The 18,873-nt window shown below is 36.1% G+C and overlaps 1 protein-coding gene across 2 annotated transcripts in view; it reads left to right on the forward strand.

Moving 5' to 3' along the window:
* The window catches only part of THSD7B (thrombospondin type 1 domain containing 7B), an 861,577-nt gene that overhangs the window by 294,862 nt on the left and 547,842 nt on the right, over positions 1 to 18,873 (forward strand). For both annotated transcript variants that reach the window (XM_072757643.1, XM_072757642.1), the window contains exon 4: positions 9,226 to 9,471. In XM_072757643.1, the coding sequence (XP_072613744.1) occupies positions 9,226 to 9,471 (246 nt within the window). The remainder of the gene's footprint in view (positions 1 to 9,225; positions 9,472 to 18,873) is intronic.

Below are 18,873 nucleotides of genomic sequence, written 5' to 3' on the forward strand. Positions count from 1 at the left end.
TGGACCCTATATTTTACACCACTCACAAAATTACCTTGAAATGGATTAAAGACTTAGATATAATACCTGGAACTGAAAATCTTAGAAGAAAACTAAAGAATAAAGCTCCTTGACATGGTCTTGGTAATGGTTTTTTGGACATAACACCTTAAGCGTAAGAAACAACAACAATAACAACAAAATAGATAAATGGGACTATATCAAACTAAAAAGCTCTGCACAGCAAAAGAAGCTATTGACAAAGTGAAAAGACTACCTACAGAATGGGAAAAAATATTTGCAAACTGTATATTTGATAAGGGTTTAATATCCAAAATATATAAAGAATTTATACAACTCAATACATACTTGCATATATACTACATACTCTAATTTAAAAATGGGTAAAGGACCTGAATAAACATTTCTTCAAAGAAGATAATCCCAAAGGGCCACAGTTACAGGAAAAGATGCTCAACATCATTAGTCATTAGGGAAATGCAGATTAAAAACTACAATAAGAATCACCTCATGTGTCTTAGGATGGCCATCATCAAAAAGACAAGAGATAGCAAATGCTGATTTGGATGTGGAGAAAAGGGAACCCTTGTGTACTGTTGATGGGATTGTAACTTGGCATAGCAACTATGGAAAGCAGTAGGAGGATCCCCCCCAAAATAAAAATAGAACTACAATATGATGTACCAATTCCACTTCTGAGAATGTATCCAAAGGAAACGAAAACACCAACTTAAAAAGATGTTTTCACCCCCATGTTCATAGTAGCATATTTACAATAACCATTCATGGACACAACCTAAGTATCCACTGATGGATGCATGGATAAAGAAATTGTGAATTGTGGGGTCTGTGTATGTGTGTGTATGTATGTGTATGTGTGTATAAGTGTGTATATATGTGTATATAGATATGCACTATATATAATGTATAAAATATATGTAATTGAATATTATTAGGTATAAAAAATAAGAAACCTTACCATTTGTGAAGACTTGGATGGACCTTGAAGGCATTATGCTAAGCGAAATAAGGCAGAAAAAATGCATATTACATGATCTCACTTACATGTGTAATCTTAAACAAACAAACAAACAAATAAAAACTCATAGAAAAAGAGATCAGACTTATGGTTACCAGAGGCGGAGGGTGAGGGAGAGGTAGAAGCAGAGGAAGGTGGGAAAAGATATAAACTTCCAGTTTTAAGGTAAGTAAATATAAGGATGTGATGTACAGCATAATGATTATAGCTAACACTGCTGTATGCTACATAGAGAAGTTAAGAGACTAAGTCCTGAGTTCTCATCACAAAGAGGAATTTTGTTCTTTTACTTTTTTCTTTTCTTCTTTCTTTTCTTATTTTATCTGAGAAGATGGGCATTGGCTAATTCTAATATGGTCATCATTTCACAATAATGTAAACCCCAACCATTATGCTGTATGTTTTAAACTTACACAGTGATGTATGTCAATAATTTTTCAATAAAATTGGAAAAAAAGAAATTGAAAGGCATTCCAATAGCTTTATTTTATGGAGTTCAATAACTTTATTTTATTCAATAGTTTTATTTTATTGAGAATCAGAGAAAAAATTTAAATAACTTCAGGATGGCCCTCTTAGTTGTACATTTTAACCTAAGTATTTTTTTGTTAAACAAGACATCTTTTACCTCATCTTTTAATTTGGCCGCACAAGGAGGTCATCGAAAGGAAGTAAACTCATAATCTTCCAGCTAAAATTTCTCAGTAATGCTTAGTGTTTAGTATTTTTTCTGACTAATTTTAATTCTTACATTTTCAAATTTGCCTTCAAGACATTTTAGAAACTTTGGTTATTTGAATGTCTTTTTTTGCTGAATTTTATATTGTCATAGGCAGCCCACGTTTTAGTCCACTTTCTGAAGCATCTAGGGATTTCATGTAAGACTTGTTATGTGCCTTTTTTCTTCTTTAGGCTATAACTCTTATTTTCTTTTCAGATATCCCAGTTAGTTTAACCAGTGGCAGAAAAATACCACCAGTTTGGAGTCAAAATTCTTAAAATAAATGGCATATATTATATCTGATTTCCCAAATGTATTCTTTTTTAAGCCTATCTCAGTTTTAGTTCATTTCTCTTCATTTCTCCATTCACCTTTTATTCCCTAGTGTTATTTTCATGATGTGATCTTGCAATAATTCTCTAAGTTAGAATCTGTGAGCTCTGGAAGTAACTGTTCCCTTGTTAGTCAGCTATGATTTGGGTAAGCTGCTAACATATGAATAGCAGTGTTTTTGCTAAATAATTAGAATAATTGTGCTTCCAAAGGGCCCAAGTTAGTTGCGGTTTCACTTCTATAAAAATAAGTTTTTAACTATATAGCGTGTTTTTGAAGTATTAAATTCTGTAAACAAATGTTACATAATGTAGAACAAGATTAATGAAAGTGAAAATAATTCCACAATTTGATACTTTATTCATATATGTTTAATTACTTCTAGCCAGTAGTTTTTCCATGTGTAGAGTAGATTCAGCTCTTCAGAAATTTGTTAATTTATAGATCGGATCATTATGTGGCTTTAACAAAGCTCCGTGTCAGTTAACTTTTTTGGCTTCTTGTTAAATATGGCAAAATGAACATGATCATTTATCACTGCTATATTATAGAATCCCACTTAACTAACAGTAAAGGAATAAAAAAGACATAAACTCTCAAGGGCAAATATAATAGGAAGGGATATGACAGCTAAATAGAAATGCCAACAAATTTTGGGAGCTGGAAAGCAGATGGATGAGTGGTAATTTACCTAGCAGAGTGGAAAAAACTGAAAGCTCCCTTTCAGTTGGAAGATCTGCAAGAAGCAAGTCAGCTTACATGGCACAGATTCACGAGACACAAAGCTGTGTGTTTATCACATTTTCGCCTCTTCCATAGCACATAGAAAGCTATTTCACCATCTTCTTTGCAGTTATATTAGAGCCATTTGACTGATTTGGCCAATGAAATATAGACAGAAGTAAAGTAAGCCACTTCTTAGCTAAAGTTATAAATCACTTTGGGCCATCCTCCTACCCTGCCTTTCCTTTCTAAAGGTGAACTTAGAATTCATGTATTCTAGATGGTGAATATATAAGATGGACAAACTGGATCTACCTACTCTTTAGGTAGAGTGCCTTCTAGGATAGTCTACACTGAACTGTATGCAGAAGGAAAATGAACAGTTATTTTGTTAAATCATTCAGTTTTCAGGGTTTGTTACCACAGTATAATCTATTTGATTTTGACTAATACAAGGCTTAACAGTTATAGGCAATAAGTAACTCTGAGGGTAAATATGTTCAATAGGTCTGAAAGTTTCTCCTTTACACACAGAATATAGTGTAAGTGTGAAAATCATTCTGTGAACATGTAAATGGAATGAAGATCCATACATAATTTGTGAGAGTGCCCTGACAGCTTCCTTCCTCCAGTCAGCTTTCTTAAAACTAATAGTCAGATCTATACAATGAAACAAGAGATAAGAGAATTCCTTTCTTGGGAAAAAGGTGGGCATTAGTCAGTCTACCATAATGAACAAGCAATATGGATGGTCAATATGGATAGGATGACTGAATAGCCATTTAAGTGTAAGAAGAATATAAAACTCATTGGTAAGCTCAAAAAACAAATGTACTTTTCTAATATTCAAAAAAAAACACATCTGATGCTGCCTTTTTGAACATGTAAGAAAGGAAACATCTCACAATACTTAATACATTCGCTATGTGAATATTTATGGCTCAACTCAGGACAAATACACTAAAGAAAATACTTCACATATGTAGTACAAAGACATATAAAAAGAGGTTCAATAAATAATCCTGTGGATTTGCAAGAAAGTAAACACAACCAAAATGTGTACTAATGGGAAAATGAATAAATGAATTTCTATGTACTCATATTGGAATATTACTAATGAAAATGAAAGCACACTATCTGTATTTATCAACATGGGTAGATCTAGAAGAAATAATATTAAGTGAGGAAAATAATTTCCAAAAGTAATACATTTAATAAAACATTTAAGTAAAACTTTTAAAAACATGCAAGACAATGAATGCTATAGATATTTATGAACATATACATATTTAGTTGAAGTATAAAGACATTGTAGAGAATAACAAAAATAGATGTCAAGATGGTGGCTATGTCTGGAGAAGGAATCACAAGGAACACAGGGAAGTTTACCTGAATTTGTTTTTTTAATAAATTTTATTTATTTTACAAAATAAAATATTTTTATTTAATGAAATCTGACATAAACGTTAACTATGCTAGTAAAGTCTAGGAGTATGCATTCAATTACTTAACTTTTCTGAATGTTTGAGATATTTAACATTTTTAAAAATAGTAACTGAAGTGTTGATGAAGAGAAGATAGTTTTCTGTTGAATTTTGTCTTGTAAGAGTTTCTGTCTTATTTTCTAAATAAAGAGATTTTCCTACATTTTCAGAGGAAGTAAGAATTACTAGAGTAATTTTTAGTTTCAGTGATTTCCTTTACAGTGAATACTTGTGAAGTAATTTACAAATGACAACGTGTTCTGTAAATGTCAAGCAGTTATAATTACCATAGCATCTTTTTTTTAAGACAAATCCACAGTATATGTCTGTTTTAAGAAGACACACCACCTTCTATAAAAGGATTAATTTCCATTTCTGTAAGTAGATGATAATATTTGTAATGGGCTTTGGTTTATAAGGTTATTCTATTTATACTAAAAGTTACTACAACTATGATGGGTAGGGGTGAGTAAATCACATTTTATTATCTTTTTTTTTTTTTTTCCTTCAGATAATGAAATTAAGTAGCCAAGAAACTAAGGTCATGCTAATGTATTGTGATGCAAAATTCAATGCCCAGGTATTTCTTATTCACCACTTAGTGCTTATCTACTATTCCAGTAAAATGTAATCTCACTGATCAAAGTAGACCAGGGCCTTCTGTGGTACCTTTTATGAATTTTTTTTTTACACCAAGAAGGTACCTTTGTAAAAATAGCATTAAAAATTAGTGAGTATGTTTTCAATGGAACATATGCATTTCCTTATTCCAAAAATTAGGAGCCTTTTTCAAAAATGTGAAAGTCCCTGATCAATCCCTGCAACTCCTTGCAAGTCTTATCATCCATTCTACTGAGGCAGTAGGGAAGTCATTTTGGGGAAGATGAGCAACAGAGAGTGAAAGCTGGTAAATGGGAAGAACAAAACCACCACTTCAGTTATAGACAGAGAACTACATAGTGTGGGACCTTCTTTATAAAAGGGAGAGGAAAGTCTGTCTTGGGAATTGAGCCTTTTTTTTTTTCTAAAAACACATAAATTGAAAAACTCCATTAAGTTTTGTATTACTGTGTGAGGTAGAGCTGCCTTAACAAAGTATCACTGACTGGGTGGATGAAACAGTGGGAATTAATTTTCTCACTGTTCTGGAGTCTGGAAAATCTAAGATCAGGTGTCAGTGATCTGATGCCTCTCTGCTTGGCTTGTAGACAGTATCTTCTTTCTCTGTCTTCACATAGTCTTCCTTCTGTATGTGCCCGTGTTCTAATCTCTTCTTGGAAGCAGACCATTCATACCATTCATTCATACGTGGGATTAGAGCCCACGCTGGTGAGCTCATTTTAACTTTATTATTTCTCTAAAGACCTTCAAATAGACACATATTCTGAGGTACTAACAGTTGGTACTTCAATGTATGAATTTGGAAGCCGATAATTCCTGAAAGGTGAGAAACCTAGATACTTCTTGATCAACAGGTTTCTGCTGTGTGATACACTAAAAGAGGTCTCTTACCCCTACCCCCAGCATGCACAGAGATAGTATATTCTGACATAGATGGGACATTTTCAAGAGAAGTTCCTCCTACTGTGTCTAAATACTGATGAAGTTTTGGAATATAGGTGAAGGTTGGTGGGGTGAGGTCTAGAGCCGATGACCAAGAAAGAATTCTTGAGACATCTTTGGTGCAACATGGTGGTTTTATTAAAGCATGGGGACAGAACTTGTGGGCAGGAAGAGTTGCTGCCCTGGGCCTGTGAGGGGTGACTAATTATATACCTGGGAGTTGGGAGGGTTAGGTTGAGGATAGCATACTCTCTAAGGAATTTTGGAAACAGAGTTTCCGGGACCTTGAGGGGCCTAGCTATTATTGGGAAAAGGTCACTTACAGGATCCTTGGGTGGCTCAGTGGTTTAGCACCTGCCTTGGGTCCAGGGCGTGATCCTGGAGTCCTGGGATCGAGTCATACATTGGGCTCCCTGTGTGGAGCCTGCTTCTCCCTCTGCCTGCATCTCTGCCTCTCTCTCTCTGTGTGTCTCTCATGAATAAATAAATAAAACCTTAAGAAAAAAAAAAGAGAAGGTCACTTATTACCGTCTAATAAAACCTGAGCCATGAGACCCTTCAGATATATATTGGTGGGCCATGTGCTTGGGGGATGATTGCCAACACAGATCTTGGGGGTTTAGAGATAAAGGAAATTTCTAAAGGATTTTTTATATGTTAAAGTCGATTTACAGGATCCTGGGGGTCAGGCTAAGATTGCCTTCTGCCCTTAGCAAAGTATTAACATTGAGGGAGTTGAGTCCACAGAGGAATGTCCCTCTCCCTGTTTCAAGGACTCGTCAATGTGCAGCCCCAGGCTTGTGCTTTGTCCTCAGCTAGTCCTCTGTTCCCCCATCAATACAAATCTCCCAAAATGTTACATTGGAGGGAATAATGGTAATGAGGTATACATTGCCTTTTTCATTTTGAAGGGAATAATCTGATGTGAATAGACTTAAAAGTATATATGTGTATATATGTATATATTAAGTATATATGTGTCTATATTAAGTATATATGTGTGTATGTATTTATATATATGTACACACATATGTGATACGGGAGATCTTGGTTCTTGTCTCACAGAGTCAAAGAATGTATCTTGTGGACACAGGAGAGTGAGTAAAGGGATGCAAGTTTATTAAGCAAAGATACAGAGAAAACTCTCAGGAGTGAGAGGGGTCCAGATAAGGTTGCCACTGGTCTTTATTAAGTATATATGTGTTGGTCTTTTATTGAAAGCCAACCAGGGAACCTAAATCTTTTGACGTATCTATTGATATCATCATTGAGTAAGGACTAGTGATAACATCTTTAATGGCTAACTTCCTTTTTAGGGTCCTTTTTTGGTAATTCTTTGTTGGTCACAAATAGCTGTTATAACATGACCCCACCTCTGGCACCTGGGACAGGATGATCTGATTTATTTATCTCTGGTTTCCTCTCATCTCCACATTTTTGGATTTTTGTGAGCCTGCTTCCCTGGTCCCCTACCTAGCCCTGCCTAGCCCCATTTGTCCCTAACTCATATATACACATGAACTTTCTGTGGCTTGATGAGGGATATCAATATAGAAACTTCACTATAATTTACTTGAATTTCAACATGTTTTATTCTTCCATGGACATCACCTTCTGTAATCCATTTATCTGGTGGTGGCTCCCTTATCAACATTGAAATAAAAACAGTTGATGAGTCAGTGATGTATATAAAAAACATGGAATCGTTTTTACTACTTCTCTCTTTTTAAACACATGCAGAGGAACCATTATTGAATCCTGACTATGTAGCTCATTACTCCACCAGTTTTCACAGCCCCACTTTTGGAAGTCAACGTTTGAAAATGTATTGACTTATATTCCTATCAAAATCATCCCTTTCTTCCCCAAGGTAATGGATGCTTTTGATAGAATGAGGAAATGGCTAACAAAAAGTGGGGGAAAAAAGAGGTCAATTAATATGTGAAATATATCTTCCTATAGGAATCTAATATTCCTCCATTTAAAATTATTTCATGTTTAATTAAATATGAATTTCTTTACCTACAGTATGAAGTCTTTCCAGACATACTCTTGAAGAACCCACATACCTAATATTTATCCACTTTCCTCTTTGAACATTGTGCTTTACAAATTGACAGATATTTGGCAGCTGACAAATTGGTTTTTAAAGCATGAGGACAGAACTTGTGGGCAGGAAGAGTTGCTGCCCTGGGCCTGTGAGGGGTGACTAATTATATACCTGGGAGTTGGGAGGGTTAGGTTGAGGATAGCATATTCTCAATGTTTATCAATGTTTAACTCCCAGTCCAGTAGGGGTGGGCACCTTGTTTTACAGAATTTGTTGATTTCTGTAGTGTAAATACCCCCACCATAGCCAATTTTAAGTTACTTGCAGGAAATTAGCTAGCATGCAAAATTCCTGAACATTTAATAGTTCTTGTGAAACAATAGTACATCTAGCACTGGCATACCATTGGCTTCCATCCTCACAAAGTTTTACATCAAGGCTTCAAATATGCTATTTCAGTGACCTAAAATAATCTTTCTGTACCCCAGAAGTTCCTATTAATCTTTCAAAGAAATGCAGCTCTAATGTCCTATTACTTAGAACCTCCTCCTCAGCTCCTCTCATCCCCCAGGCCTTCCTAGTGGGTCCATCACTGACTCATCAACTGTTTTCCTCATCATTATAAATGCTTTTGTGTTGGATTCATCCCAGTATCCCATTATCCTTTTTATTTATTTATTTGTTTCCCAATTAGATTGTTAGCATTTGATAGCACGTTAATTTTGCAAATGAGGAAATTAATGATCAGAGCCTAGCAGTGTGGCGGAAACATGTTATCACATTTGTTTATTTTTTTTTCATAGCTCAGTATGTAAAAGAATATCTAGATTAATACTCTACAGTTTACTTGTACTGTTGTTTGACCTTTGACAAATGACTTAGATTTCCTGAGCCTGTTTTCTACAGATGGAGGTAATAATACATAATCTCATGAGACTGTGTGAGATGCAGCACAGTGTGTGGCACCTGGGGACCAGTCAACAAATGGCAACCGTATGTTATATTGTAGGTGAAAGCATAGTAGGAGAGCCTCCATTATTTTTGATAATGCTTCAGACAAAGTTCAGGGTGGACTCTTCTTACATATATGTCCTGCTAGAGTAAAATAACTTCACAGTTTCAGTTAAAATAGAGCATACTTTCTTAAAATGGATGTTCTTTCTTATTTTATCATGATGCCTCTAACATTTTTAACCATATTTGAAAGCTTATATCAAATGTCGGAGTTTTTTTTTTCCATAACAGGTGCTTCATAATGTTGCTTGCATCTGTTTAATCTGTGCTCTACTGTTTTTTGCTTCTGTTCCTTCAGCCTTTGCATGCAAGACTCCTTCCCTTTGACTGTCCAGTCCTGCATCATGCCGAAAGACTGTGAAACTACGGAATGGTCCTCCTGGAGCCCTTGCTCTAAGACGTGTCGTTCAGAAAGTCTCTCACCAGGATTTAGGAGCAGGAGCCGGAAAGTGAAGCATGTTGCTATTGGAGGTGGAAAGGAATGCCCTGAACTTCTTGAGAAAGAGGCCTGTATTGTTGAAGAACTCTTGCAACCATGTCACAGGTATTATACATTCTTTCCATGAGTATCGAGTGTTCCATATAACCTCATTTTATGTAGTGTAGGGGTGGTAACAACAGTAACTGTGACTCATAATTGTTGAGTCTTTACTCAGTTTTGAGATCCACACAAAGCAGTACAGCATGGTGGAGTAAGAGCATGGGCTTCTGATTCCTTGGGCTGCAATCCTATTTCTGTGACTTTCTAAATTTGTGAATTTTGGCAAGTAACTTAAATCTAGTGCCTTAGTTTATGCATCTGCTAGCATACTTACTTCATCTAGCACCTGGCATATAATGAATGCTCAATAACCATTTGTTATCATTACCTGACATGTAACACCTAAATTTTATGACAACCTAAGAGACTAGAAGACAGCCTAGAGACTAGCCATATTTTTACCAAAGATGAATTTCATAACAGCTTCATTTTGCAAATGAGGCTGTTGATGCTTAGCGAGATTAAATAATTTTTGAGATTACATAGCTAGTGGGTGGCAACACCCTGATTCTAATGCAATTCTGTCTGTAAAGATTATTGTCACCCTGCACATTGTTTCTAGTACAGAGTCCTGGGGGAGCCAAAGAATGTTGGGAAAAGGCTTGACTTGGATTAGTAAAATTAGTAACCATGTTTTAATATTTTTATATTAGTTATATTTTGCCTGTCTGTATGTATCGTCCTTGGTGAAGACCTCCAATGTATTTTTCTCTAGGTTGTTGACTCACTGGTAGGCCAAGTCTGATAATGACAGAAGTCATTTGGAGCTGACTATTCAGAAGTCTTTTAGGGATACATTTGCTGCTGCTGGACAGCTGCCCTGAACTCTATCTTTTAAATCTGTAGCTATTTTAGATAGATCTTTTCTATAGTTTCTTAGGGTGTGTAAGGTTCAAGAATCAATGAAAAGTAAAATGAGGCAAAAAACAGCTTCTTACAAAAATTAATGACACAATTAATCAAAATCAACAAGCATTATTGATGGGCTTACTATTCTTTACGCTTGAGATGATGTGTATATAAGATGAGGCAGGGATGGATGAATAAAGGGGCAAGTTCCTGTTGTCAGATTCTTAGCCACTCACTTCCTCCACTTCATCATTGATTTCAGTGTAGATTCAACTCCTTACTTACTGCTTGTTCATTTTTTACCAAGATGACCCCTTAGATTCGTATCATTCTGTACCTGAAAAGCAGAAGAGGTAGATGTAATTTATGATCCTTTACAGATTAATTTATTGTCGCACAGAATTTTTCCTAGTTGTGTTGAATATGTGTCAATTCTTTCAAAACGCTGATATTGGGGAAAAGAATGTGATTGGAAATTTCATAAAGCCTGAGATCTTTGTTCCTTTTGATTTTAGACACACTTGGATTAAAATTGCATCACCATCATATATTAATTGTGCGTTTTGGGGCAAGATATACAATCTCTCCAAGGCATTTTCCTTTTCAATAAAATGAGTCCAATTATACTGCCTATATTGAGGGTTGAATACATATAGACCAGGCACTACAAAGTGAAATGTCAGTCCCAGCGCTCAGCACATAGAGGGCACTACAAAGAAGGGAATCAATCTTTTTGTTGCTATTTGCAGGTGTGTTCATTTCCTCCAGAAAGAAAATCTCTCCTTTCCTTAGATGGCATATTATGGTGATTTATTGGGGTAGGAAAAATTATTTTTTCTGAGTAATGTGAAATATTTTTCTCTATGGAGGCATAATTCAGAAGGGCTCCCAATGTTAGGCTTCCAGGAATGGAATCTGGGTTTAATGATAAACTTGATCTTGATTCCTTTTTCCTTCATTCCTTTCATGGAAGGATAGCGACCTCTTCTAGATGTTGATTTATAGACATCTGTCCATTTTTTTCTTCTTTTTTCTTTGTTAAAAATTATTACAGTTCTCTTGGGAGTCAGAGCAGTTCGTCTCTGATTACTAGAAAGCTGAGTTGCATTTACATTTGTTAAATAATGACTACCTTTTATTGTGTACCTATTGTTGGCCAATAACTATGTCAGAGATTTAACAAAGATTATTTAGAAGAACAGTAAGCTTATCATCAAAATGGGACACTTTTGTGGGTAAAAGTGATGCAAATCGGTATTGTTCAGAATCAAAACTGAAGTCTATTTGGCTTCAAAGTCAATATTCTTTCCATGACTTTCATGATAGCTGTAATGAAGACACATCCCCAGGTAAGGGCATATATACACATATTTATGTGTTTATGGGTATTGTTTCTTTCCAACAAAATGATGTGGAATGGTAATGATTCAAGATGTACCAAAGATGAATTTCTTTATTGATCTTCATTTGATTGAACTTTAACATCTGAAAATAGATCTGACAAATTTCATTGACAACGAACCTGGCCCGCTAGTTCTGCTGTTTGGAAATGTTACTGAATTTGACTTTTTTTTAAAAAAAAAAAAACCTTCTCAAATAGTACATTTGTAGGAAATAGGAGTCCTTGAGAACTCACTGAATACCAACCAATGTTTCCTAGGGAGAATGATGTGTTAGCAACTGATTCCAGGAGAATGCATAAATAACAACAGAATTAACATTGGCTGACATTCTTATTTGTCTGAAATCTGAGCTGTGGCCTCTACCACAGGAAAGCATAAAGGCTGTGTACTAACTTTTGTTTCTAGTGTGACAATGGTGATTAAAATTCATTGTGAACAGGGGAAATGGAAACAAAAATCTATTAGGGAATAAAAAATGCCCATTTCTCCTTTCCCAGAATTCATGAGCAATTCATATACATCAAGCAATCTAATTTACCATATTTCTCCCCAGTAGGGAAATGTTCAGTGGCTTCTCATAGTGTTTTTTAAAACTCTCTCAGAATGCAATTTGGCTTTTACCCATTCACCATCTGTGCTATAAGAGTTGTGTTCATCCATTCAATAAATGTACATTGACCTCTTGCTATGTGCTGAACACTATGTTTAATGTTTGTGATACCTCAGAGAACAGAATAGTCAAAATCCTTCCCCTACTCATTGGGCTTAAATTTTAGTGAAGGTATACCAAATAAATATAATAAATAAGCTTACACTGTGTGCATGAGCTGTGGGAAAAAAAAATTATAGCAAGATTGCTGGGATGCTGTGCTGTGGGGTCAGCTCAGGTTACACAATTAAACAGGGTCATTGCAGAAGTCTCATTTGCACAAGCAGAATATGATAGGGGACCTTGAAAAAGTGAGGAAATCAACCTTTTAGATAACTCGAGGGAAAATATTCCAGGAAGAGGGAAGAGCTAGAGAAGTATACTTGGTTCTACATATTAATATTGCTCAAAAAGTTCTTCACTTGCCTAACTTTGGGGCTACTCTTCTCACCAGCTGGACTCTGCTGGTCAGCATTTTAGTGGTAAATACCATGAGTGTCAGTCCCTAAGTTGTGATCCCATTAAAGGTGACCAAGAGGAGCCCGTTTTAAGAAGTGCTCCCTGAGACCAGAATTTAAGTAAACTTGAAAGGACACAGAAGCTAGTCTATGTTATGCCACCATGGAAATTACAGAACTATAAAGAAGTTAGCATAGTAAAGCCTTAAGTTTGTTTCAAGAGTATGTTTTTAACTAAGACATGTATAGACTCCCAGAAGCCTCTTCATTCTGCATTCCGCAACCTACTTCTAAGTTCATGTCCCCTTCCAACATAACAAATACTCACATTGCATCTTATGGGGGTGGGCATAGAAATGAGAGAGACAAGATGAATCTGCTTGTCACTTGTCACCTTTTCTCTTGTGTGTTTATCTCCTGTCATTAGGCATTGTGACCTTAGGCATTATGTTAATGTCTACCTCAAAACATTGAAAGATATGTGTTTTATAAGCTACCTTGGTTCTTGTGTCTTTTCTTATGTCCTGATTATTAGATCCTACACCTCAACTCAGAGGATGGTGAAAAGCATTCTAAGACCATAAATAAGGTGGCCCTGTTTACTATAGTATAAGGAAAGCATTTTAAATGCTTAATGTCGGGATCCCTAGGTGGCGCAGCAGTTTGGCACCTGCCTTTGGCCCAGGGCGCGATCCTGGAGACCCGGGATCGAATCCCACGTCGGGCTCCCAGTGCATGGAGCCTGCTTCTCCCTCTGCCTGTGTCTCTGCCTCTCTCTCTGTGACTATCATAAATAAATAAAAATTAAAAAAAAAAAAAGATCTTAAATGCTTAATGTCAGATAATTGAGGCATGGCCTGATGCTGGAACAGCTGTGACTCCAGATCTTGTGTATTTGTGTAGAGAGTGAAGACACTGTAACACACACAAATATTAAAAAATGTCAACATCTTTCTTGGAAGTGACACCTTAGGTGACGCACCAGCAGCTTCCACCACTTCTGCAGGAGATAGCAATTTTCACACAAAAATGGCTGTTCTGCCTCTTAAATGATCATTTGGAATTTGAAATGGATTATAAGATACTATAAGGCACTGTTAAAAGGTGACAGTGACCAATGTAGATTAAAACTGCTTAGATCTTGAGGCAGGGGCTGAGTGGTTAATACTATTACATATACTGTGTGAAAAAAAACTACACAGAAAAGCCCATTTGTAACACATTGTTTCAATACTTGGGTCTGGCACTGAATAGATGGGCTCTCACAATCCATCCCTCCTTATCTCTGGTATGTATGAATTTATCTTATTATGGTTTATCTGTGCAGACTCATACAGAGAGAAGTGTCTGGGCCTCCTGCAGCCTACTTTGATTTGTTTCTGTAACAACTCCCTGTGGCCAGCCTGTTTGTTCCTAACATCTCTTTAAGGCATTGAACCCAATTTTAGATTTTTCTAGATGAAATTCTTTTTTCTTTGAGAAAGCTCTGGGGATTCATTGATATATCTTTATAGATGATATTGAATCCAGGGATAGAGCTAAGGAAAAGGATGGTAGTCAAAACTTGACTTGGTTATTGGCCTCCTTTGCCAACTGGAACTGTGTAAGTGCTGAAATAGGGTTTGTGTGTTGTGAAGAGGTGTTGGTCCAACACCTGCTTCACCCTGTCAATGTGCTAATGGCTGGGGAATTCAGGAAATGGAAAACTTTCAGTTTGTGTTCACTTAGTGCAGGCTTCTTAAGAATCTTGTAAAAAGATCTTCTTTGACTTACGTTGAAGTTACCTCTCGATACACCTATGGAAGTCGAAAAGATGTGAGTTGAAAATGCATTTATTCTATTTTAACCTACCAAGCATCATAGTTTAGCCTAGCCTACCTTAAATGTGCATAGAATGCTTAAATCAGCTTAAAGTTGGGCAAAATCATCTAACACAAAGCCTCTTTTATAATAATATTGCATATCATGTAATTTTTTGACTACTGAAAGTGAAAAACAAAATGGTTTTAAGTGTACCTGTAATTTACCCTTGTGATCACATGGCTGACTGAGAACTGTGGCTTACTGCCATTGCCCAGCACCATGAGAGTATCAGACTACACATTGCTAGGTGGGAAAAGATCAAATTTGAAAGTATGGTTTCTACTGAATGTGTCTCACTTTCATACCATCACAAATCAGAAATATGTAAGTTGAGCTCTTGTAAGTCAGAGACTCTCTGTAATATTCTTGTTTAAAAACTAGAGGATCCAAAAAATAAAAAAATAAAAAAAATAAAAAATAAAAAATAAAAAATAAAAATAAAAACTAGAGGATCCAAAACAAGATAACCATATTCTTTAAGAGTATTTAATAGTTGGTAATGTTCTTACAAATCATCCCATACATAGAGATGTGACTTTTTTTGTTTATTTTTTCCTCTAATTAAAAATGGGTAACACTTATAAAAATGCCTGGCTCATTGTAAATGCTCAGAAAACAATGAGTGAGTGAATGGATGAATGAATGAATGAATGAATGAATGAATGAATGTTCTTAGGTAGGGCAATTCCAGAATAACATCATGCACAGGATATTTTCTTCCATGATCATACTTATTATATAACATGTGTGAAGGATTCAAAGTCATTTCTTATTAAGAGCAGCTGAAATTGGCATCGTCAAAGAGATTAAATAAGAACATCTACCCAGAACAGGGAGGGACACATGAAGCTTGATTTGACATGGTCCCCAATGGCTGTCTTGCTTCTGCTAACAGCGTGTCTGGTTTTCCAGATAAGAAGTTTCTATTTTCATTAGGTTGTAAGTATAGCTGCAGAAAGGGTGAGAAATGAGATCACAGTCTGAATTTGCAAAAGTTTGCCTTCCAGAACAGAATGGCATGCATATCACCTATCACATCTTCTGTATCTTCTCCCATTGATCCTCCACTACAGCACTAACACCCTGTACATGATAGGAACTCCATGCATTTTAAAAATATTTTAATTGATTCATTAAGGATGTTTTAAAAAATGTTTTAATTAAGCTGCTTTTCAGCAGCACTTGAGTAAAGGAGTCATCACCTGGAGCCCTCAGGAGACTCTGCTTTAGACGAGGAACAATAGTTTCAAATAATCTATAAATTGTTTCAACAGAAGAAGACTGATGTCTTTTTATTGAGTCTGTCTTTTACTGGTGTATGTTGTTTCATGAGTCCCCATTGTGTCACTTTAAGTCCTCTTGGATAGTAGATTTGTTCCCGTGTTAGTGTAAGAAAGTTAACGTACTGCTAAGTGCTGTGCATAGCGATAGGAGTCTATTAATAATACATATGTGGAGTTTGGCTAGCGAAGCCATCTGCTGAAGGGCAAAGAGCTTTGCACTTTAGAGTAGCTTTCCATAATCAATAGTCCCACTCTATTCAATAAAAAATTACTAGAGCATAAAATATATAAAGCTTGATCCATTCCCTTTATTTTGGTCGTCTGTTCAGCAAAAAATGACAAGTTAATTCTTTTCAAAATGCATTTACAACTTTAAAAGGACAACAGACATTATCATAAATTAGTCATGCTGCAGTACACTGATTGTTAATATACACACATTTAATTTGAATACCTTGCACTAGGGTTTCAATTCTAAGAGTGTTTGCACATCTATAAATGCTTAGTCAAAACATGACCATTAACTAATGCAATTATTCTTTCAGTCTGTCATCATTGAATCACTTAAGATTTTATTCCACGTTGCTTTGCTTTAAACCCAAGCCTTTAGAAGGAGAAAAGAAATCCACACTTTGTAAGCAATTCTAAGCCTTGTGAAAGTGATAAAACATATATTCTAAAGGGCAGAGGTTCCTAGAAAACTCTGATGGGCCTGCCATCCTGTTGCCATTAAAATCACTTTATGGCATATTAGTAGGATGGAGGTCTTTCAAAAACAGTCACCAAATGTGCCTACTTTTCTAATTTTGGCTTTGCTAATTTAGGGTGTCTCTACTCGTTGCTTCACAGCAATGAATCCATTCCTTACTCCTCTGCCTTTCCCCTTTGCATTTGAAGAGTAGCTTGATTACAGGATTCCTTGAATTAACACCACTGTCTGGAAGACAAGCTGGTTATCTCAGGAATTGAATTTGGGGGCCTTGATTCACTTTTCCTACCCCAGAATTTCTCTTCTGTATCTATTAATGGGAATATGTATTTCTATCTTTAGGATTTTCTTTCTTTTATTTAATCTTGATTTCTTCTTTAAGCTGCATACACCTCCTTCGAATGATAACATATTTAATATTAGCTTTTTAATAATTTATTTATTCCACTATAGTTAACATTACAGTGTTGGTTTCAGGTGCACAATATAGCGATTCAGCAATTCCATACATCACCTGGTGCTCATCACAAGTACACACCCAACTTTTAGTATGTATCATGTGGATACATTTATTGACCATTTCCTAAGAGGAGACGTACATTATAGGGAACACATGAGACTGGACCCTAAGTTTCAGGCATGAGACACAGATTTAGAAAGCAGATTCTAGAAGGTTAATGAAGAAAAACTGAATTTTAGAGTTACAATTTTAGAGTTACAAATTTGATTGCCCTGATATTTGGGTTATTGTCCCCTTTTCTGGCCTGCCTCATTTAAGAATTCAATGCCAAAAAATTGTGGTGCTAATACTTGGGGAAAAAACAATTTGGAATCATTCTTCATTTCTCCCTTTCTCTCCCATCCATATCAAATCCATTAGAAGCTGTCTCTGCCTCCTAGTATATCCCTAATCTGGTCACTTCTCACCACATTCGCTATGATCAGCCCAGTTAAAGCCACTATTGTCCCTCCTAAATGACCAAAGACCTTCAAATTTGTCTTCCTTCTTCACATCCCTCATTGCCTATTCTTCGCTCAGTAGCCAGGATGATCCTTTAAAAATTTAAATCACATCATATTACTCTCTTTCTCAAAGCTTTGCAATGATTTCCCAGCACATTTGGAGTGACACTCATACTCCTAACTCTGGCCTACAGAGGTGTTTATAGCCTGGCTCCTGACCATTCCTCATTTCCTTTCCCTCTTATCCTGACCTACCTGGCCCAGCCACACTGGCTTCTGTGATGTCCTAGAAAGTGCATGCAGTCTTCCTCCCTGGGAACTTCAGGCATGCCCTCCTCTCTGCCTAGAATGGTCCCTGCCCACTTATTCACTGCGCTCATTCCCTCATGTTCTTCAGGATTCTGAAGACTTCCCTGGTCATGGCACTGAAATAGCTCTTCTGGTCCATCTCTTTCTTCTCTGCAGTGTCTGCTGCCATGTTATGTGTGAGGCACTTCTGTCTCTCTGCCCCACTAGAAGGCAATCTTCTCAAGGTCAGGAGCTTTGTCTTGCTCACTGCTTTGCATTTCTGTTGTCTGAAATCTTTCCTGGCACATAGCTGGAGCTCAGGATTTACTCAATGAAAGAAAGGATGAGTGAATGTGTGGTTGCATAAGTGACTCACTTACTAGTTGGGCAGGCTATTTTTCCTAGGGAGTCTCGTTTTTTAGCTCTTTCCCTGCTTTCAGTCTTTCTTACGTATCTGTATGTTAAATAAAATGCCCTTGCATGAGTTATTTTCCCTGTGCATTCAGTATTGAGTTATCAGCATTTCCCTTCTCCGAGGTTGGGGGTCCCAGAGTGGCTGGCAGTTTGCTCTTTCACTAATAGTGGGAATATGGGAGTTTTCACATGAATGGATCATAACAAGTTTACCTAAGATACAGAATCACCACGGAACAGTGTGAAGAATTTGGTTTCAAGCCTCTTTAAAAAGTTGTCTTCTGTAATTTTTAGTGGGAATTTTAATTTTTATAGTTAGAGACTTTTATTTGGCTTATATATTATTTCTTTTTTTAATTCACAGTTATATCCTAAAAGTACTAAAGTTTAACCCAACGTGACCACAGTGCTCTAATTATATAAGTGGGCTGTAAAATATTCTCAAAATGTATTTTTCATTTGAGACAAAGAAATAAAATAAAATAAAAAATATTTTTTATAAAATAAAAAAATAAAATTTGAGACA

Source organism: Vulpes vulpes, chromosome 5 (genome assembly GCF_048418805.1).
Source record: "Vulpes vulpes isolate BD-2025 chromosome 5, VulVul3, whole genome shotgun sequence".
NCBI lineage: Eukaryota > Metazoa > Chordata > Mammalia > Carnivora > Canidae > Vulpes > Vulpes vulpes.